This window comes from Dromiciops gliroides, chromosome 4 (genome assembly GCF_019393635.1).
Source record: "Dromiciops gliroides isolate mDroGli1 chromosome 4, mDroGli1.pri, whole genome shotgun sequence".
Lineage (NCBI taxonomy): Eukaryota > Metazoa > Chordata > Mammalia > Microbiotheria > Microbiotheriidae > Dromiciops > Dromiciops gliroides.
This window is the reverse complement of record NC_057864.1, coordinates 121,985,542-122,009,908: the sequence shown is the minus strand read 5'-3', so window position 1 is coordinate 122,009,908 and position 24,367 is coordinate 121,985,542. Positions and strand designations below refer to the sequence as shown.

The 24,367-nt window shown below is 37.0% G+C and overlaps 1 protein-coding gene across 1 annotated transcript in view; it reads left to right on the top strand.

The window, feature by feature from the left end:
* The first annotated feature begins 3,081 nt into the window (after window positions 1–3,081).
* The window catches only part of LOC122725612 (zinc transporter 10-like), a 47,874-nt gene continuing 26,588 nt past the window's right edge, over window positions 3,082–24,367 (top strand). Inside the window, 1 exon segment of the mRNA XM_043962812.1 lies at window positions 3,082–3,532. Within this exon segment, the coding sequence (XP_043818747.1) occupies window positions 3,082–3,532 (451 nt within the window).

Sequence of the window (24,367 nt, the reverse complement as noted above, 5' to 3'; positions counted from 1 at the left end):
CCCATTACAAAGAACAGCCTGGTAGAAGGCATTACCAAAATGTGGATAAAATGATGTCATCAATCTGAATATTAAGGAAAACTCCCTTCATACCATTGGCTTAAAATAACTTTGTAGCTGACATTCTTTTCCCTTCACCCTGTTTTAAGTCAAACTTGGAATAATGATCAAACGTAAAATGAAGATTTATGCTGTGCTAAAATAAGTTATTAGGGCTACTGTCCAATTTTTAGATTATTAGTAAAATTCTTAAAAATATAAAGGATTAGAAATCATGTTAAGCTAATTTTTATAGGAGGGAGAATTATTAGTCTGTCAGGTTCTTTTAAAGATCGGCTTCAAATGGTTTACATTTTTAGGAAGTGACATTAAATTGTTATAAATAAATGAAGCATTTTGAGCATAGAAGTTAAGATAAAGATAATCCCTATCTTCAGCTAGTCAGTTACATCAGGTTAAGACAGCATTCCTGGAGATCATCCAATCCAATCTTTTAATTTTACCAGAGAGAAAACAGGCCCAGAGCAGTAAAATGACTTAAACTCACAGTCAATGGCAAACCTGAGACTAGGAATGCAGGTCTTTGACTCCTAACCTCATACTACCCCACACTTCTCCCTCCCTGCCTGCCTGACATTTGTCTTTCTCATTAATGTTAGCAAGGATTTGTTCATTCCACAAATATTTACTCAGCACCTACTGCAAAAGTTGTAAGGTGCTACACTATGTTGCATACTGCGGACCAAGGGAGATAACAGTAAAATAATTCCTGCCCTCTTGCAAATCTCTGGGTGGTTCAATTGCAATTGCTACAAATCAGGAAGAATAAATGCCTACCCCTATAGATCACAGGAGCATAATAAAAAGAAGTTAAGTGATAGGAAAGCTTAGAAGGAGAGGTGTTATGTAAATTTGATTGAGAAATAGCTTAGCTTTGTTCCAAATCTATCTTTTTGGGTAGACAGAATAGGTTTAAAAGAAACATCTCAACTTGAAATAGCGGAGGAAGACTCTTCAATGTGAAAGGCATTTCTAAACTTCCAAATTGTGCCATCAATTTCACAATTATTATTTTAAATGTTATAAACTCCACCTATGTAGTGTATTAGAATGATTAAGAAAAAGGGTTTTTTAAATGAACATACAAAATATAAGGGAAAAAAACATTCAGAGTATTAACAACTATAAAAGTTGCTATCACTTATTCTTTTTTTTTTTTGTGAGGCAATTGGGGTTAAGTGACTTGCCCAGGGTCACACAGCTAGTAAGTGTTAAGTGTCTGAGGCCGGATTTGAACTCAGCTACTCCTGACTCCAGGGCCGGTGCTCTATCCACTGTACCACCTAGCTGCCCCTGCTATCACTTATTCTTAAAAAGTTAACATCCCAAAATAGTGGGGAGTAATTCCCTGGCTGTGTGTGGCCGGAGGAGTTTAGATAATTGAACCTTAGAAGAGCAAATGTTCTATTTCTAGCCTCCCTCACCCCCAACTATGGAAAGTATATCTTATCTTCCCAGGGAGAGTGTGTAATGTAATGTTTGTCTTTGAACTTAAGAAGAGTGTTTAAGAATAGAAGATTTGATGAAAATTGAAAAGAAGCAAACCTTTCACTTAGAGGATTCAGCTGTCCCTCACATCAGTGCTGATCACCTCCCCAAATTCTTCAGCAGCAAGTAGCATTGCAAACGATTTACAAAACAGGTTAGAAAAGAGAGCTTTTTAATATTAGATGAATCTTGCTTTACTAATAATAATCTTGCATCTCATGTTGTGGCTTCAAAAATGGCAAGGCAGCAAGTGGTGAAAACGTCTACCTAGTTTTTATGGCATGGTTTTTTTTCCATCTTGACAGATGTTTTTCTTTCTTTCATTATTTATATAAAATTTTTTTAAATTTACTTTAGACTTAAATACAAAATGATAAAAGAAAAAAGTTGTCATGTACACAGGATAACATAGGATTCAATATAAAACAATAAATTTCCATTTCAAGAAAACCTATGTAATAAATAGTACACACTGTCTTCAAATCTGCCCAGCTTTTCTTTGCTTCCTTCTTGTTTTTCTTTTGTTCTCTGCTGTGTACTTTTTACTTTATTATTTCCCCACACATACAACCTAAAGAAGGTTGAAATTGTGTGTGTACATATATATATATATACATATATACACTCATATATATATATATATATATATATATAAGACCGTACTATGCTTGTTTCTACTCATCATCTGTTTCTCTGAAAGTGGATACCATCTTCCTTCACAAGTACAAGTCTTTCCATCTTTTCCAATTCAACCAGTTCATCATCTCCTACACCAAAGCAATATTCCAGCCCAATCACATACTCTCTGAGAGATTGTCCATCAAAGTTTTTTCCCAATTTTCTGCATTCCTTCTATTCTTGGCTATTATATAGGTTTTATTTATACAAGAAAAATTTTATTTAAAATAATCTAAATTATCCATTTTACACTTCAGTAATGCTCTTACCTTATAGTTTAAGGTCTGATACTGCTGAAACTACTTCCTTTACATTTTTTTTCCTGGCTTCCTTGAAGTTCCTGACCTTTTAGTCTTCCAAATGAGCTTTGCTATTATTTTTTCTAACTTAGTAAAAAACTTTTTTAGTAATTTAATTGGGATGACATTGAGTCCATAGATTAGTTAGGTAAAATTGTCATTTAAAAAAAATAATACCAGCTTTACCTACCCATGAACAATAAATATTACTTCAGTTATTTGGATCTGAGTTTATTTGTATAAAAAGTGTTTTGTGTTTATGTGTCTGTTTTGGCAGGTGTACCATAGATGTTTTTTCAAAATAGAACTATACCTGAATCCAGGGGTTCCCCATGTTGTCCATTTCCCCACTTGGACTCACGTGATATCCCCTTGCTTAATTGCCCTTTAAACCATTTTATTACTTTACTGGGGCCTATAAAAAGTGCTTTCTAAATATGACAAGCCCTGAAAGGCTGAAGGAGAGAGTAATCCCTGGAGCTGTAATCAAGAAATCTGTAGCTGCTCCCACTGGGGCCCAGATCTTCCGGAGAATTGGAGAAGGAGCCAAGACAACATGGGGCGTTACACAGGGAGAAGCTGTCGCCTGGCTCTGATGTGCTTGGTGAGCCTGATTCTCTTTGTGATGGAACTAACCATTGCATACATTGGCAACTCCCTCTCCTTGGCCTCCGATGCCTTTGCCGTCCTCTCTCACCTCATTTCCATGATCATAGGTTTGTTTGGGGTCCGGGCCAGCACAATCAGACAGAACGAGAAGAGCACTTATGGTTTTCCACGGGCTGATGTGCTGGGAGCATTTGGCAACTCCATTTTTGCTGTGGCCCTGATGTTTAGCATCCTGGTCGAAGCCATCAAGAGATATATCAACCCACAGAAGACAGAAGCAGCCCTACTGGTCCTTACTGCTGGGATTATTGGGCTCTTCTTCAATGTGCTCAACTACATTGTCTTTCTAGACTGCTGTTACTGCACTGCCAGCAGGGCCCAGGGAGACACTGAAACAGGTAAATGGTGTAAGGGTGGCACCTCTTCATTTTGTTGCTGTGTGTCTGACCGAATTCATACCCAACTTCTTACCATCGTCCTCTCTGGAAAATTGTGCCCTGTGGATGTTAGGCTTTTTAAAAAAAAATTTAAATTAAGAAAAAAGTCTTATCTGGGAAGAAGAATTTTCATTCTCAACTTCCTAAAGAATTGAATAAGAGCAGGCTATTTCCACAGGATCAAGGAAGGGGCCTAGGAGATCATCTGATCCAGCCTCTTCATTTTACAGATTTTGTAGGAACTGGGTCCCAAAGAGGTTGTGACCTGACCAAGGTCATACAGGCTGAATTTGGGACAGGATTCAAACTCAAGTCCTCTAACTCCATATCCAGTATGTGTTCCACTATACTATGTAGTCAGTGCACGTTAGGCTCTTCTTTGAGCTGGAAGGGACTCCAGTTTTAATTTATTCCTACCCTTTCAGACAAAAAACAGGAGATTGAGACAGGTAGCAAGAAATGGAAGGATAACCTCAGAAGCAGTGTCAGCCATTTGAAAAACAAAAATGATCATAGATCAAAGAGCTATCTTTAAAAAAAAAACATTGTTTAACTAGATGTGAAATGATGACGGTTGAATTTTAGAGGAACAATCTCTGGAAATTGGGTTAAAAAGTATGAGACCAAAGGGGAAAAAAAATAAAGAAAAAAATAAAGCTCCCCTTGCTTTCCTCCAAACACTTGTAACCAAGTGGGGAAAAATTGTTAAGATTGACAGATGTCTAAGAATATTTTGTACAAATGAAGAGGAGAAATGAAGAGGCCTCTCATTTAGTAAGTCCTTTGTTTTTGAGCAGAAAACTTCACAACTATTTGAATGTATATCCATCATCCTGGGTCTGTTACATTCAAGGAAAATAAAAATATTATTTGAATGTGGATTTTCTGAAAAGACTCAAGTAGGGAAGAGAGTCCTACCTACCTCATTCTGTAAAAAAGAAGATTGCACTAAACCTTGGAATAAAGCAACGGATATAAGAGGCTTTTCATTCTGAACAGTGTATCTTATTTTTATTACCATGGGAGGTTTTTTATTAAAGCTATTTGCAGAAGAGAAAATTTCACAAAGCAAATCTACCAATAGCAGCCTTTGAATAACATGGTGATCCAGCCTGGGTTCTTTCTAAAGTATTCATCTGGATGTTGAGAATTGTAAGTTTGTTTGTTTTCTTCTTGCTTCATGCTTTTTAATCCTCTCTCACTTGTTGGGACTTTGCATACCAAGACTGATGTGGTAGAAATATTTACAGGACTTGAGAATAGGCATGGATACTGATAGATCATGTAAATGTAGGGGACTGGTGTCTTAGCCAATTTCTATCTCAACTTGCCTACTGATATTATCATACAGTGTGCTAGGCATTACAAATCAGTCAATCAATAAGTATTAAATGCTTAATAGGTGCTAGGCACTATGCTAAACATTACAAAGAAAGGCAAAAAAAAAAAATCCCTGATCTCAAGGAGTTCAAATTCTAATGGGGGAGACAACATGCAAACATACAAGCTACATACAGGATAAATTGGAGTTAGTCTAAGAGAGAATCTCTGTTTTTGCTGTGTGTCCTGTCCTAAAGTTGTGAACATTCTAAAGACACACTAACAGTATACCTTTGAGTGATATTTGACATAGAATGACATAGAATGACATAGAATGACATAGAATGTAGGATTTGCAAAACTTAGAGTAAAAAAAGTGTTAGAAGGATCCATTTGATTAGAATATGGGAAGAGAATATATAGACAGTGGACTAGGATTTCCTTGGGAGATGTTTGCAATCATGTATGCTAGGTTAAAGTTAGAATGAAGTATATTCTTCCCCTCACCAAAGGAAAGCATAATTAAATTAGACTGTAAACTCTTTGAGAGCAGAAATTGTCTCTTGTATATTTCTGTATCCCCCAAGAGCTTAACACAATGCTGTTTACATACTAGATACTCAATAAATTTTTAAGTGACTAAATCAATACATTAACAAATTAGAGTGGTGGCTGTGATTCTTTCATGAAGAATAACTACTGATTAACTGAAGATTTTATATCTGATTATGTAGGTCATTATGTGAAAATATAGCATATTTTCCTATGTTAGAATTAAAGCAAGGCGGTAATAGTTGGCTAATAAACAAGAGCCAATGTCAGAAGTGTCAAAAGGATTCTAATGAACACATTTTCTATTTATCTCAGCTGTTACACTGGTTCCAGTTTTATCTTTTTCTTAAAATATATTATAAATATCTATGTACCTATAAAATAACAAAAGAAAGTTACCAAAGTCCTCAGGTTGGAGAAGGTAAAACAGACATGGACTAATATGGAAAATAACATGGCAATGCTTAGACATCTGTGACTCATTTATTAGAAAAGGCCAAAATATTTGACTTGTTTCATCAAAGTGCTCATTTTTGAAGGAGTGTTTTGCCATTTTTATTCCCATATTAAGATAACAATAAAAGACACAAGGCCCATTTTTTTATCCTGGCCTTTGACCTTCTCATGCTGAGCAGACCATATGGGTCCCCCTGGCCTTAATTCTTCTAACTCTCCTAGGGTATAAGACAAAAGAAAATATTATTCATCTTCCTTTGATCCATTCCATGCTAAGTTAGTCTTTTTTGTCAAAACAATTAAGTACTGGGGTGATAAGAACTATCAAGCTAGACATTTAGTTTTCCCATATTTCATCGTCTCTTTTTATATTCTGAGCCATATTGGCATTGGTTTTATTAAACTAAATGACCTATATATGAATAATCCAGTGTCTGATGTAAACTCTTCACAAGTATTCCAAATTTTTTTAGAAGTGGATAGGGTTATTTTTATTAGAAATACCCCATCTGGATTCTTGTTATTCTTCTCTCTAGTCTCATGTTTGTGATGTTTTTAGTTATCTATTTTAATGTCAATCTCCTCCCTACAAAATAAGCTTCAAGTGAAGAGTAAACATCAAGGCCGGATGGATCTCTTAAATTGATAGAGTTGCGTCCACTTCACTTTCCTCATAAAAATAAAGGAATCAAATGCATCTTCTTCTTGATTTTAGTATTGATTGGTACTCACTGTTAAATGTGATTTTTAAAAAAAAATCAGAGACCTCATACTCTAGACTGAGGGGTGAGGAAAAATGTCTACATTGCTAGAACACTAGTATGGTATACTAGTTTTTAAAATGTTATTTTATTGGGACTTTTTGTTTTGACACTGCAGACACATCCCAACAAACATGTAGGCACAACCACCATGAGCACATTCCCCCCAAAACAGTTAAGCAAAACTGACACAAAGAATGATTACTATTGATAGCATATATTTCTTACCATTTTTGTAGTTCTTAACTTATAACTTATAACATAAAAGCAGACTATGTGTTTTGAACTTTAATATTCTCTACCAATTATTAAACATTTTATTTTACCTTTTCTTTGGCATAGATTTAAAAAAATAATTGATAGTATTTTTTAGTCTAGCATTCCATATCATGTAGAGTTGTCTGGAATTCTTTCTATTTAAAAATAAAATTTTTGGTTAGCATATCTTCAGTGGTTTTCATTCTATATTTGCATTCTTTTTTCTATGTGACTTTTCCCCATCCTACTGTACACATATGGCCAAGGGAACTGGAGTTAATTAAATTTGAATGAGAGAAAAAGAAAAAAGTTATTAGGCTCACCAAGGTTTCAAAAAAATCTGGAAACAAAGAAATTGCACATTCTATTCAGATATTAGAAATCCCTGGGTAATTGAGAGGGGTGAAATTGAGCAGCTAGAGCAAGGTGACATGAAAATGAATTGATGAGAGAGACCAGGAGGTTTGGATGGTACCTAGCTGAAGTGGACCTTCTGAATATCTATCTAGCTTTAATTAAAGAAACGATGGAAATGAATGAGTTTTAAATGGATCAACTGGATTTCTTTACAGTTTGAACAAAAGTGAAAGGTAGAGTTAAAAAAGAAAAAAAGAAAGAGTGGGAGGGGGAGCAGAATACACAACAGGTTCAAAGTCCAAAAGCAGAGGCAGTGAACACTATCCTCTAGGAGAGGTCTTACAAATTACAACCTTCTTCCGATTTCTAGGACCACAACACAATTTACTGACTCTGCTTAAGTTGTCTAGTTTTCATTAAGCTTGATTTATTTGGTTTTCAACATTTGCTTTTTCTTCTGTTTTGGGTAACTATTCACTTCTGGATTTGCTTCTCCTAAATTGATAGATGTGCTTCCTTAATTTGAGATTGGGCAGACATCCTAATGGAAATTGGCTTTTCTTTTCAACTGGAGGCAAATTTCTACTGTCTTTTGCTGCTTAAGTCCCCATTATTAGGGAATCTTTTTGCCCTATCTAGCAATATGACTGAGAACAGAGCAGGATCACAGAGCTGGCTTACTCCATCAATGGACTTTGAAATGTACTTCCAATAGGGAAAAACCCCTTTCTTTTAAACTTTGTAAAGCTTTGCATTTTTAAAAATTAATTTCCTTTTGTTACCTTTTTTTCCCTAAATATTTACTCTCCCACCTAGGGTGAAAGTACTTCCACAGACCAAGCAAGGCTGTCAGATGTAGAATGATCTGCAATCTCAGCAATGCATTTTTTTTCAACACTGTTTGACTTGTTGCTTTGGCAAACTCTGTTTGTGACATTTATCACACAAAATCAGAGAATTTCAGAACTGGAAGGGACCTCAGCAGTCATCTGGTCCAACCCAGATTTAGACAAAAATCCTCTCTCTAATATTTCTAACAAGTGATTATCCAGTCAGGTTGGAAAAACTCCACTCACAAGGACCCCCATTCCACTTTTGGACAGCTCTGATTGTTTTTTTTTTTTTTTAAATCTTATTTGTTGATTGATTACTTTTTTTTTAAGTGGGGCAATGAGGGTTAAGTGACTTGCCCAGGGTCACACAGCTAGTAAGTGTCAAGTGTCTGAGGCCGGATTTGAACTGAGGTCCTCCTGAATCCAAGGCCGGTGCTTTGTCCACTGCACCACCCAAGCACTGGCCCTGGATTCAGGAGGACCTCAGTTCAAATACAGCCTAGGCCAGCTCTGATTGTTAGTTAGGACAGCTAGATGGCTCAGTGGATAGAACACTGGGCATGGAGTCAGGAAGACCTGAGCTCAAAATCCAGCCTTAGTTACTCACTAGCTCTATGACCCTGGGCAAGTTTGTTTGCCTTAATTCACTAGAGAAGGAAATGGCAAATATCTCTAGTATCTTTACTGAGAAAACTCCTTACAGGGGCCTGAGGAGTTGGACACCACTGAACAACAACAACAACAACAACAACAATTGTTAGAAAAGCTAAATTGACCTCACCTCAACTTCCACATGCTACTCAGGGTTTTGCCCTCTGGGGTCAAGAGGACTGAACAAAATATGATGCCTCCTTTTAAAAGATTCGCTCCTGGGATATATGACACTGTTTTGTTATCGTTAAGTCATTTCTCAGTCTTGTCTGACTCTTTGTGACTCCATTTGGGGTTTTCTTGGTAGAGATACTAGAGTGGTTTGCCATTTCCTTCTTCAGCTCATTTTACAGATGATGAACTGAAGCAGCGTTAAGTGACTTGCCCAGGGTTACACAACTAGTAATTAAGTGTTGGAGGCCAGATTTGAACTCAGGAAGATGGGTCTTCCTGACTCCAAACCCAACACTCAAACATGTAACTTTCTTTTTTGGTTTATTTCCTACAGGAAATTTTATTGACAATTAGTTAAGCAAGGTTCAGAAAACTAAAGGTAAACCTTTTTGTATAAAAAGAGGAGGGTAAATGGAAACTAGCTTACAGCCTCTGGCTGTTGTTCCTTGAGCCTTAAAGGGCTCCTACATAAAGCACTATGGTAGGCACAAAGTCACTGAAACTGCCTATGAAATGTTGGGTTTTCTTATTTTTGTTGATTTCCTTTGGTTTTTTAATATATTCTTTTCATTTCTGAATATATCCCTTATTCTTTCCCTTGTCAGTAAGCTATTACTTATGAGGGGAAAAAAAAGAAACAAAAGAAAAGAGAGCAGTTTAGTAAAAGCAGTAAGAGAAATTGTGTGGTATATTTAATAGAGTTGCCCTTGCAGCTGGGTGGCAGCCCGGGATTCAGGAGGACCTGAGTTGAAATCTGGCCCCAGACACTTGACACTTACTGGCTGTGTGACCCTGGGCAAGTCACTTAACCCTCATTGTCCCACAAAAAAAATTTTTTTTAAATAGAGTTGTTCTTGGAGCCTTTGGATTACCTGTGCTCAAGCCCCATCTCTGATAAATACTGAGTATATGACCCTGGGTAATTCAGTGCTTATGAAATTCCCTAACATTCTAAATTTCAAAGAGGGTGCCAACCTGCATCAATAGAGAGAGTTTCCTCACAATGGAGTCCTCAATATTAAGGAAAATCACAGATCCAGTCCCTGTCCCTAGCCCTTAAGAAAATTAGTTAACATGTCATAATCCAGTATTTCATACTCATAATTTTCCACCTCTGCAAAGAGGGGAAGGGAGCTGTGTGAAATTGCTCCCTGAGGATTATCACTGACCTCCCTACCAAATCCAATGTCCTTTGCCCAGGCATTTGTTATGGTTCAGTCTTTTTGATCATGCTTGACCCTTCATGACCCTATTTGGGGTTTTCTTGGCAAAGATACTAGATCAATCTGCCATTTCCTTCTCTAGTGTATCCAGCCAATCCATTTTGTCAGAGGTTAGATGACTCACCCAGGGTCACACAGCTGGAAGTGAGTGAGGCTGGATTTGAACTCAGATCTTCCTGACTCCAGGCCCAGTGCTCTATCCACTGAACCATCAGCTGCTTCTCTTCTCAGTCATATAGAATCATATAATTTCGGAGTTGGAATGGACCTCGGTGACCATCTAGTCCAACTCATACCCTTAACATCATTCCCTCTATATTCACCAACCTCTCTGTTATTTGATGGTGACTATTTCTATTTGACATCCTCTATCTAAACATTGACTGTCTTCTTCTAGACCTAACTGATAACTTTCCCCAGCTTTTCTATTTCTGTTTGTTGTCTCAATATCTGGGAGTTGGGTTTGAATCCACACTGGTCCTCACCACTTACATCTAATCAATCCACGATTCCTTAATATGCCCTCTTAGATATGTCTGTTCCACTTAGCTTCTACTGTTAGTATATAAGAAACAAATTTACACACATACAAACACATGTGTACAAAATGTTACTGTCATGTTCATTGTTTCTTTGTATTTCTTTCCCCTCTAATTAGAGAGTAGGCCTGGCTTACATTGAATTTTAAATCTATATAGAATGTTTCCACTTGCATGTTCTATTATGAATTTGCTGAATTGTATCTTTGCCAAGAAAGCCCCAGATGGGGTCACAAAAAGTGGACACAAATGAAATGACCAAACAACGGCAAAAACTTCATTACATGACCCTTCTACTCCAATAAGACTAAACTAAATGCTATATACACTCTTGATGTTATTTAAATTAGAAAACATTTATTAATTCTTGGAAATTAATTACCCTTTCTTCAAAGGACCTTCCAGATAACAGCTAAGGACAATTACTATTTATTTTAGTGCCAGCAATATGCCAATTGTAGATCAAAGTCAAGTAAGTGTCAGATAAGACAGGAGGAAAGCCTGAGAAAACACTGGGAAATGTGCCCTATATAAATTATTCCCTCAGGAACTACCCAACACAGCAAACGTGCTTGGCCAAACAGTAAAAGCTATATAGAATTGAAAATATGTTACAGTCAACACACAGATCACTCAGAGCCTGAGGATTCAAACAAATAATCCATTTAATAATAATAATAATCCATATATACATATAGTGTGTATAGTACACATATATATACAATACAATACATATACACATATATAATACATGTATACATAAATTCCAATATATATATATACACATACACACATATATACAAATATTCGTGTGTGTGTGTGTGTGTGTGTGTGTGTGTGTGTGTGTATGTATTCTCAATGTGGTTAAGGAGCAGTTTTAGGAAGATAAAGGCAGATAAGAGCCTCCAGCAAACTGGTGAAAAGCAATTGGCAAGGAGGTTCCTGAGGTCTTAGGGGTTCCCCACCAAGTTCCAAAAACTACTCTCTCTCTTTTTTTTTTGGTCATTCATGCAGATATTTTATTGAATACAACTTGTAGGCTCAGCCTTGGATATATTAAACATACTAGTCATTCAGTGACTGAATTTTTTTACTTTTTAATAAGATGTTTGAAGTTGTATGGGCACAACTCAAAATAAATCTTCATTAAAAAACTTAACAGGATGAAAACAACTCAATGAATTTGTTTTCTGAATTCTGGGGGTGGGTTTAGTTGGTTTTTTTTTTTTTTGATGGAGGTTTCTGAAAAACCAGAGAATACTAGTTATTTGTTTTTTATTGATATTTTTATTTGTTTTTTTTTCTTTTGGCGGGGAAATGAGGGTTAAGTAACTTGCCCACGGTCACACAGCTCATAAGTGTCAAGTGTCTGAACTCAGGTCCTCCTGAATCCAGGGCTGGTGCTTTATCCACTGCGCCACCTAGCTGCCCCTTCTTGATTTTTTTTTTTTTTTTTGCGGGGCAATGGGGGTTAAGTGACTTGCCAGGGTCACACAGCCCAGTAAGTGTCAAGTGTCCTGAGGCCGGATTTGAACTCAGGATCTCCTGAATCCTGGGCCAGTGCTTTATCCACTGTGCCACCTAGCCGCCTCCCCCCGCCCTTGATATTTTTAAAGTTTTGAGTTCTAAATTCTATCCTTCCTTTCCTCCCTCTCCTTCCCACTCCCTGAGATGACAAGCAACCAGATCTAGGTTATACATGTGCAATTATGTAAAACATTTCATGTTAGTCATTTTATACAAGAAGACATGAATAAAAGAAAAAAGAGAGAGAAATAGTATGCTTCAGTCTGTATTCAATCAATATCAGTTCTTTCTCTTTTTCTGCTTCACCACGAGTCCTTTGGGATTGTCTTGGATCATTGTATTGCTGAGAATAGCTGTCATTCACAGTTCTTCATCAAACAAAATTGATGTTACTACTAAAAACTGTTTATACTCTTCTTGCCCAAAGGTACCACAGTTTGGTTCCAGATCAATCCATATTGGGGCAGAGTCAACTGAAACTACCCTTAGGTCCATACTAAAACTTCCTTACTTGCAATAATCTCAGTTAGCACACCTCCTCAGTTATACCAATATCCTGGCCTACAAGATGGTGATTCTTGTGGGGACAAATAATAACACTTAAAGTATCTCTATCAAATAATGAGCACCTAGGGGCAGCTAGGTGGCGAAGTGGATAGAGCACCGGCCCTGGAGTCAGGAGGACCTGAGTTCAAATCCGGCCTCAGACACTTAACACTTACTAGCTGTGTGACCCTGGGCAAGTCACTTAACCCCAATTGCCTCACTAAAAAAAAAAAAAAAGAAAAAAAAGAAAGAGAGATCCTTGAGAGTCAGGACTGTCTTACTTCTCTGTATGTATTATTAGTACCTAGCATAGTGTTTTGTATAATGTAAATGCTTAATAAACATGTCATTCATTTATTCACTAAGAAATTTGAAGACCTTACAGGTTTCAGTGATTTTAAAAAATTACTACTGTTAAATTAAGGTGTGTGGGGGGGGGCAGCTAGGTGGCACACTGGATAAAACACCAGCCTTGGATTCAGGAGGACCTGAGTTCAAATCTGTCCTCACTTACTAGTTGTGTGACCCTCAGCAAGTCACTTAACCCTCATTGCCCACCCCACCCCCAGGCAAATAAACAAACGAATGAACGATCGAACAAATTAATTAATTGATTAATTAATTAAGGTAGGGAATCAGAACAGAGTGATAGATCTGAGAAGCAAAGAGCTGGTTAAGAAGATGGAGTCCAGAGTTTGGAGCTCTGGACCAGAGGCATAGAGAGATTCAGCCAAGGAGGACACTCATTTTGAGGTTCTGATAAACATCTCAAACTCAACATGCCTAAAGTACAACTTCTTATCTTTTCCCAAAAACCCCTCTTCCAAACTGCCTTATCTCTGTTGAAGGCACCATGATTCTTACTTTCTCTGAGACTGGTATTATTGGCTTCACCTTCAACTCTTTTCTCTCATCCAACACAATCAATTGCCAAACATTGCTATTTCTACCTTCATTGTATCTTTCACATTCCAACCTTTCTCTTTACTTACGTAGCCAGTCCTTTAGTTCAGTCCTGATTTATCTATCACCTAGACTATTGAATGGCCCCCTACTTGGTCTCCCTGCCTCAAATCTCTCCCTGACTTCAGGTCTTCCTATACACTGTTGCCAAAGTGACTTTCTTATGTGTTGATGTGATATGATTGTGTTACTACTCTACTCAATAAATTCCAGTGACTTCCTATTGCTTCTAGAATCAAATGTAAAATCCTCTGTTTAGCTCTTAAAGTCCTTCACAATCTGTCCCCAACTTATCTTTCTGGACTCATTGTACATTATTATTCTCCCTTCTGTAGTCCAGCCAAAAGGAGCTTTTTTTCCTGTTCCTCACACATGGCATTGTCTCCATGCCTTTGGACTAATTGCCTCCTATCCTGGAATTCAATACTCCCTCACTTTTGCCTCATATTACTGAGCAACTGCCATTCAATGGCATATAAATTTAAGAACCATAGTAGTGGCAGTGCTCTCCCAGCCTCAGAAACCAGTCCTAGTTCTTTCACAGTGCCAGTAGGCAGCTATCATCCATGACAATAACCCTTGTAGCCCAGTGTGATGTTTAAAATCTAAATTGTGGTCGCCTTAAATTAGAGCTTTAGCACCAGTCCTTGGGCATTAAACATTATTAAAGCATATAGATATTCCCATGGAGTTCAGAAAGTTAAGAAAAAAGCCTATTTAGCTTAGAGTTCCAGCCTGGTCTGGTCTGGTTCTTCCTCAAGTCCTCTGCCACAAGCCTGCTTCAATCACGAACTCTCTCCAGCAACTAATTGTGGAAGCTTTTATAGGTCTGGAACAGAGGCGGTCCTTACACGCTGCTTCAAGCTGATTGGTTGGCATCATCCAAATCCATTGGTTCTGAAGGTATTCTCAAGGTGTGATTAGAATCCAGCTAACTTGAAGTAGGCTAATCAGCAGTTAATCACTCTCACTTGATTCAATCAGTCTAGATTAATCTCCAGGTGGGTCTTTGAGTATCTGCTGAATCTCATTATTTCATCACACCAGCACTACTTCTGCTGGTGTTGTAGCCTCCACCTCCTCAGCTTTCACAGCTACAGACAACCCAGAAAAGATATTTCTCTTTACCTGGTTGAATATCAGAAACAGATTTGGTCTATCAATGGAAATGACCCCAAGGAAGATATAGCCTTTGAGGACTCACAGTCACCTCTGTATTATGATAAGGCATTATAGTCAGAATTTAGTTAAGGAGGTAAATATCTGATAAGAAGACCGACTGGCCCTTGTTTAGTGAATGGCTAAATAAGCTGTGGAACATTTATGTTATGGATTTCTGTGCCATAATAAAATGACACCATTTGCTTTGCTGATGTACCCCTAAGGACCATGGGAAGGGGCCTTCTGACTTGTAGCAAATAGATCCTATTGTGTGCTATGCATCCCATTAGAATGTGAGCTCCTTAAAAACAGGGCCATTTCTTTGGTATTCTTAGAACTTAGTACAGTTATTTGCACATAGTAAACATATAATAAGAGCTTTTCATCCATCCAGTCATTCATTTGTTTCCTCCAACATTCATTCATAGAATCTCATTTCCTTCAAAACTCAGCTCATGTCTTCTATATAAAACTTTTCCTGATCTACCTAACTGCCGGTACTATTTTTCCCAGAGTACATTTTATTTGTTTGTATTTATTCCCTTATATTTTTTCTGAATATCCTTATACATATACTTGTTGACTTCTCTATAAGAATTATGATACATGAGGGTAAAGATTGTTCTATCCTTTTTGTAGTTGTATCTCCAATACCTAGCACATACTAGATGCTTAATAAATATTGATTGAATATAGATTTAATTTTTTAAAAGTTTTAAAATTGGAAATGCGACGGGAAGGGAAGAAATCCCAGATACAGTTACTAAGACTTATTCCACAGAGTATCATATATGACATAGGATGAAGCCTGCTAACTCAGAGAAAATATGCAAGGGACAGTAATAGTACTTATAGACTCATATATATAAATACACAGAATATGGGTATTAAAGTGAAAGGAGGCAAGTGACTTTCTGGAACATGATTGCCTGAGTGAAACATAACAATGTCATAGATTAATTAAGAGGGGCAATGAGGAGGCATTACAATAATTAAAAACCTATGGAATTTAACTTCCTTTACCAATACATATCACAACCCCTTCCATATCTAAAATCAATCAACAAATAGTTATTAAGCACTATGTGCAAGGCACTGGGAATATAAAACCATCAATCAATAAGCATTTATTAAGGATTTGCTTTGTGTCCTGCACTATGCTAGATGTTTGGGGATACAATTATAAAAGCTAAACAGTACACAGACCCAAGGAACTTACATGTCTGTGTGGTAAAATATGAAAGTTTTTAACAGTCGGTTAGGATAACTGAAAGACGCCAGTTTTTCAAGGACCACCCTTTTGGGGAGGAGATGAACAGTCCGCCTGCTGCGCATGTCAGACTGCCTGCCGGGCTCTTGACTTCTGGGGTGGAGAGAACGGGAGTAGGCCTTTTTGCCTGCTTGGCGGGACTCCTGACGGCGCAGCACAGATGGTCTCTCTCTCTCCAAAGGTGGCCTTTTCGGTTTGGTGAGTTTTTATAAGGAATATAGACTAAGCCTAGACTTAAGACGATTTGTATTGTATTCCTATTTTCCTATCCTTCTAATCAACATCACCTTGTGACTACCATACAATAAAGGCTCTATCTAGGAAACCAGAAGCTTCTTCCATTTACTAGTCTGGGAGATAATTAAGGGAAAGTTAAGTAGGGGAGATTTATGATCTAATATCCAATTTTATTCTCACATCTGAGTTGCAGTGATTCCAAAAATTCATTACTTGCTGACCAATTTCCCTGCATGAGGAACCTCCCAGGCATAGCCAGGCTGGTTTGATGTTGATGTTTGAAGACTCCCAATAAGATAGGACCTGACAGAGCTTGTGTTCATTGGTATATAGCCTTTGAGAACTCAGAGTCACCTCTGTATCATGATGAGGCATTATAGTCAGGATTTAGTTAGGGAGTAAATATCTGATAAGAAGACCCACTGGCCCATTGTTTAGTGAATTCTAAGTAAGTTGTGGAACATTTATGTTATGGATTTCTGTTCCATAATAAATGATATATGAAGAATTCAGAGAAGCTTGGGAAGACATAAAACCTATATAAGGTGAAGTAATTAAAACCAGAGAGAATGACATCTACAATGACTGTAACAATGTAAATGGACAAAACAGTAAAAATCAAGATTGAACAACATGTAATTATTATGACTGAGCATAGCTCTAAAGACGAAGTTAAGAAAATGCATCTCCCTCACTTCTTTGGAAAGGTGGGGGGGGGACTATGGAAATGGATCTCTTTGGGGTATAGTCCTAATAGTGGGTCAAAGTAGCTTGGTCAAAGAGAATGCACAATTTAGTAACTTTAGAGATATAGAAGTTTCAAATTGCTTTCCAAAAAAGACTAGGTCAATTCACATAACTTTACCAACAGTACATCAATGTTCTTATTTCCCACTTCCATTTGTTAATTTTCTGTTTTGTCAATATTGCAATCTTATCCATGTGAGGAGGAACCTCAGAGTTGCCTAAATCTGTATTTCTCTAATTTTAGTGATTTGGCTATACACCTTCTCACAATACTGTTTTTAAGTGTATAAAATAAAATATGTAGAATTACAAAAGAACCTCAATGTTAGTGAAAATAAAGAGGTATTTTTTTCCTAATCCAGTTCTTGGGCTTCATGTTAAGAATCCCTGGGCTAGTTGGCCTCTGTGATGCCTTTTCAACTCTAAGATTTAGTCATTCCTTAAGGAATGCACAAAATTTCCAATCAGAATTTCTCCTGGGAATATTATAAATTGACTCAAACTCCAAAGAGTTGTGAATACCATTCAAGCACATCATTTTTTTGGGTGGCCATATGGCATAGATGGAATTGAGAAGGGCATAATAAGAATAGTGGGTAGTAAATGGTCCAATTTGGCTGCACTGTACACTGCATGATGAGGAGTAGTGTAAAATATTGGGAAGGTCAATTAGACCCAGATAATGGAAGGCCCTGAATCCCTGGTTAAGGTGTTTGTAATTCACTTAGTTAGGAAATAGAGAGTCAATAAAAGTCTTTGAGCAGGAGAGTTTCAGTGATCTGAATAGTGAATTAGAAAAGTTTCTCAGGCATTGATTTGGAGGATGGATTCCTTTAAGTGGAATGGAGGAAGGCCATTTAATTATGTGGTTTTAACAGTAGCCCAAGTGAGAGGTGAGAGAGGACTAAATTAAGGAGGCAACTATGTGAAGCAAATAAGAAAATGGGTATAAAAGATGTTGAGTGGAGTTCAGCCTAGTGCAGGCTGAACTAGCACAGCCCCAGCCCCAGACCCATTCACAGAAAACCCGGAGCAGGCATTGGGAGCTTCTGAATCAGTAGTGGCAGCAACTGCTTCTGGAATTCAGCCCACAGATGGTAAAGGGGTCAAATATTTGGCCAGAAGGAGATGACAGGGCTCTCTTTACTAGCAGTGAGGCAGGATCCTGGTTTTTTGCCCATACTTAGATTCAGGTCACAGTCTTGGATGGCAGTCCCAGAAGGGGGAGGAGCACAAGCACACCAGAGTTTGCATCCACAGTGTAATGGGATTCTGTTCATAGCTCCAGTGAAGAAACGTAGGCCTGTGGTTGCTTGCCAACCTGAGCAAAAGCCAGGAGAGTAGTAAACATGCCTCTCCTTAAATAATACCACTTTGGAGGGACTAAAAACTTACAAATACCTAAAAAATATCTCTGAAAACAAACTACCTGAAGCTTGGGACAGTACACCCTTTCACCCTGGAAGTAGGTTCCCCACTTTAACAATATGTTAAAAGTCAAGAAAGGCTGGGAAAATGAGTAACCATAAAAAAATGCTGACCATAGAAAGTTTCTTTGGTGACAAGGAAGTTCAAAATACACCCTCAGAAGAAGATAAAAAAGTCAAAGCTCCTATATCCAAAGCTTCCAAGAAAAATATGAGTTGGTCTCAGGCCATAGAAGCATTCAAAAAGGACTTTGAAAAAATAAAGGAAGAGAGGTAGAGAAAAAATGAAAAAGAAATGAGAGTGATGCAAGAAAATTATGGAAAAAAAGTCAACTGTTGATAAAGGAGACACAAAAAATACTGCAGAAAAAAACACCTTGAAAAACAGACTAGGCCAAATGGTGAAAATGGTACAAAAAGCCAGTGAAGAATGCCATGAAAAGCTTAATTGGCCAAATAGAAAAGGATGTACAAAAAAAAAGCTTTTTGAAGAAAATAACTCCTTAAAAATTAGGATTGAGGGGCAGCTAGGTGGTACAGTGGATAAAGTACCAACCCTGGATTCAGGAGGACCTGAGTTCAAAGATGGCCTCAGACCCTTGACACTTACTAGTTGTGTGACCCTGGGAAACTCACTTAACCCCTATTGCCCTGAAAAAAAAAGGAAAGAAAAAAATAGGATTGAGCAAATGGAAGCTAATGACTTATGAGAAATCAAGAAACAATAAAGCAAAACCAAAAGAATGAAAACATAGGAGGCAATGTGAAATATCTCCTTTTAAAAACAACTGACCTAGAAAATAAAGCCAGGAGAGATAATTTGAAAATTTTTGGACTACCTGAAAGCCATGATCAAAAAAAGAGCTTAGACATCATCTTCTAAGAGATTGTCAGGGAAAATTGCCCTGATATTCTAGATGCAGAAGGTAAAGTAGAAATCAAAAGAATCCACCAATCACCTCCTAGAAGAGATCCTAAGATGAAAACTCCCAGGAATATTATAGCCAAATTCCAGAGCTCCTAGGTCAAGGAGAATTTACTGCAAGAAGTAAGAAAGAAACAATTCAAGGATTGTGGAGCCACAGTCAGGATAACACAAGATTTAACAGTTTATACATTAAGGGATTGGAGGGCTTGGAATATGATATTCTGGAGGGCAAAGAAACTGGGATTACAACCAAGAATCACCTACCCAACAAAACTGATTATGATCCTTCAGGGGAAAAAGTGAGAATTCAATGAAAGAGAGGACTTTCAGGCATTCTTGATAAAAAGACCTGAGCTGAATAGAAAATTTGACTTTCAAATATCAAATATGCTCTAGAGAAGCATAAAAATATAAATAGGAAAAAGAAATCCTAAGGGATATTAAAAGGTTAAACTGTTTACTTTCCTACATGGGAAGATAATACTTGTAACTCATAAAAACTTTCTCATTATTAGGGCAGTTGGAAGGAGTATATTTAGACAGAGGGCACAGGTGTGAGTTGAATATGAAGGGATGATATCTTTTAAAAAATGAAATTAAGGGGGAGAGAGGAATGTACTGGGAGAAAGGGAAAGGGAGAGGTGGGATGGGGTAAAATATCTCACATAAAAGAAGTAAGAAAAAACTTATACAGTGGAGGGAAAGATGGGGGAGGTGCTGGGGAGTGAGTGAGCCTTACTTTCATCAGAATTGTCTCAAAGATGGAATAACATACACACTCAATTGGGTATGGTAATCTATCTTAGCTTGCAGGAAAGTAAGAGGGGAAGGGAATAAGTGTGTGTGTGGGGGGGTGGATAGAAGGGAGGGCAAGATTGGGGGAGGGACAGTCAGAAGCAAAATACTTTTGAGGAGGGACAGGGTGAAAGGAGACAGAAAATAGAATAAATGTCATGGGGAGAAAGAACTGATGGTATCCAAATACAAATTGAAGTATAATTTTTTTTTTTTAGTTTTTCTTTCTTTCTTTCTTTTTTGGTTTGTTTTCTTTCTCAACCTAATATGGAAATGTTTTGCATGACTACACATGTATAATTTATATTGGATAGCTTGTGTTCTTAAGGGTGGGTGGGGAGGAAGGAAGGAAGAGAATTTGGAAGAAAAAGTTTTTAAAATGGATGTTAAAATTGTTTTTACATGTAATTGGGTTAAAAATTCTAAATAAATAAAAATAAAAATAGAAACATTGAATTAAAAAACAACAACCCATAACCTGTAAGATTGTCATAGGAAATTTTTGTTTCTTGAGTACTTGTGATCAAGGTCCTTACCAGTATTGCATTTATTGTACATTCATAGTGCCTTAATATAATATCAATCCTTATTTAAAATGGATCAATTACATCATTCTTGAGTATTTCTGATCAAGGTCTTGCCAGTACTGCATTTATTGTACACACATCGTGCCTTGATATAATGTAAATCCTTCAAAAATGGATCAATTACTTCTTTTTTTGCCTTTTAAAAAAGTGTTTAGGTTAGAGGTTTATTATTCTTGCCAACCACCATATTTTCCCTCAGAAAGCCAAAAACATTTACCACTACTTTTCTTTGCTTTTTTTTTGGTGAGGCAATTGGGGTTAAGTGACTTGCCCAAGGTCACACAGCCAGTAAGTGTTAAGTGTCTGAGGCTGGATTTGAACTCAAGTACTCCTAACTCCAGGGCTGGTGCACTATCCACTGTGCTATCTAGCTGTCCTTGCTTTTTTTTAAAAAAAATAAAGTATTTTAATATTTTCCAGTTACATGTAGAGATAGTTTTCAACATTTATTATATAAGATTTCCAATTTCAAATTTTTTCTCCCTCCCCCACTCCCCTAGACAGCATCTCTCTAATTAATAGTAATTTAGAGCATGTTTTTTCATATGGCAATAGATAGCTTTGATTTCTTCATCAGAAAACTGCCTGTTCATATCCTTTGACCATTTCTCATTGGGGGAATGACTTGGATTCTTATAAATTTGATTTAGTTCCCTATATATTTTAGAAATGAGGCCTTTATCAGAACTACTGGCCATAAAATTGTTTCCCAGTTTTCTGCGATCCCTTCTTAATTTTGGATGTATTGCTTCTGTTTGTACAAAACCTTTTTAGTTTTAATGTAATCAAAATCATCCATTTTGCATTTCATAATATTCTCTATCTCTTGTTTGGTCATAAACTGTTCTCCTTTCCAAAGATCTGAAAGGTAGACTATTCCTTCTTCTAATTTACCTATGGTATCACCTCTTATGTCTAAATCATGTACCCATTTTGACCTTATTTTAGTATAAGGTGTAAGATGTTGGTCTATGCCTAATTTCTGCCATACTATCTTCCAGTTTTCCCAGCAGTTTTTGTCAAATACTGAATTCCTATCCCAGAAGCTGGAGTCTTTGGGTTTATCAAACAGTGCATTACTAATGTCATTTACTACTGTGTCTCCTGTGCCTAGCCTATTCCACTGATCCTCCACTCTATTTCTTAGCCAATACCAGATAGTTTTGATGACTGCTGCTTTATAGTAGAGCTTCAGATTTGGTAGAGCTAACCCACCTTCCTGTGCATTTTTTCATTATTTCCCTTGATATTCTTGACTTTTTGTTTTTCCAGATGAATTTTGTTATTTTTTTTTCTAGCTCTATAAAATAATTTTTAGGTAGTCTAATTGGTATGGCACTGAATAAATAAATTAATTTAGATAGAATTGTCATTTTTATTATATTAGCTCAGCCAATTCATGAGCAATTGATATCTTTCCAATTATTTAGATCTGATTTGATTTGTGTGAAAAGGGTTTTGTAATTGTGTTCATAGAGTTCCTGGGTTTGTCTTGGCAAGTAGACTCCCAAGTATTTTATTTTACCACTACTTTTCAATATAAACCTTACTTCATGTGGACTGGTGTAGTCATAGTAGATTTCATGGAGGAGTCAGTATAAAAGCTAGATCTTGAAGGATGAATAGAATTTGGGTAGGCTTGAAGTAGGGGAAGATATTGTAGTATAAGGGACCAGCATGAGCAAAGATAGAAATAGGAATAAAGATGGCATGTTTAGGAGACAGTGACTATACATCATCTTTTTTCTCCATTTATGGTTTGACTCATTTTCTGAGAATGTCGCCTTGGGCTGTATCTTGAGCTCTTATGTCGTTTGGAACACATTATTCTAGCTCCTACTGTGGTTTTTGGTCGGAATAGAATAATCTTGTGTTATTTGAATTTACTTTCCTTAATATTTGAAGGACTTTCTCCTGATCACTTGTGGAATTTGTTATTTGTCCATAGAATTATTCAGTCTAACCACTAGGTGTCTTGTGGTTTGCAGTATATGGTTTCTTTCTGAAGGCAATTTATGAATTTTTAAAATCGGCCCTTTATTTTCTGTTCAGAAGTTCTGGAGAGTTTTTTTAAAATTATCATTTCTTGCTATATAGTGTTCAAGATATTTTAACTTGGCATTTCTTTTGGGAGACCTATAATCCCTAATTTGTCTCTACACATCCTATCTTCAAGATCAACATGTTTTATTTATATAGAGATCATACTTTCTTTGAATGTCTTGCTTTTTTACTTCTTTTCTTCCAAATTGCTCTTCAGTTCCATGTATTTGCCTTTTCACTTTTGCTCCTCTTTTTTCAGATTGTTCTTCATGTATCTGCATTCCAAAATCAATTATCTTCTCTCTCATTTCTTTGATGAGATTTGCCACTCTGTATTCAATTTTCCCCTATTCTTCCAATTATTTCTGTTATACAAGCTATACATTATGCTTTAACTATTCTGTAATAATTATTTTCTGAACCCCCCTCCCAATCTTCTGGTATGACACCCCCCCCCATTTTATTCTGTATACAGCTGGTTTTAACATAGTTGTTTGCAAGTTGTCTCCCCAATTAGACTGAACTCCTTGAGAACAGCAACTGTCTTGGAGGTGATGTGATGATTTGCAGTGAATTGCATTTAAGTGAGGGAGGGCTGTGCAAGGTCACCAAACTTATTCTCTCCAGAGACTTTAGAGCCATATAGGTCCAGTGGCAAGATATATATCAGGATGACTGGAGATGGACCTGGCTGTTTTTAAGGCAATTGGGGTTAAGTGACTTGCCCAAGGTCACATAGCTAGTCAGTATCTAAGGTGAGTTTTAAACTTAGGTTCTCCCAACTTCAGGGCAGTATGCTATCAACTGATCTACCTAGCTCCCAGAAGTCTTGTTAAGCCTAGGCTGGTTGACTACTTGTAGGGTATGCCCTGGTGGATATTCCTTTTCAGCTATGGGTAGAACTGGACAGTCACCCTGATAAAGTCCTTTCGAAGTCTGAAATACTGTGATTTTGTGCTTCTTATGTTTAATAGTCATGGAGTCCATTGCTCCCTCTACTATATCATATTCTCTCTTTCTCCTTTTCCACAGGAAATAAGAATAAAGTTGTATTTAAATACAAATCCTGTGTATTTATCTCAAAGAAACAATATGTTATAGTGTAAAGAGCAATAAGTAAACCTGACTTTGAATCCTAGGTCTGCCAATGAATAGTTTTGTGTCCTTGGGTCAGCAAGACAATAAACAATTATTAAGTGCCTACTACATAGGTACAATGTCAGGGACTGTGCCAAATGCTGCAGATATAAAGAAACTGTTCTCAAGGAACTCACAGGCTGATGGGGAGACCACATACATTGCAAACTATCATGCATAAACAAGATACATACAGGATAAATTGAGTTAATCAATAGACAAAAAATACTAGAATTAAGAATAAATTCTTCCTGTAGAAAATGAGATTTTAGTTGGGACTTGAGAGAAACAGGGGAAGCCCAGA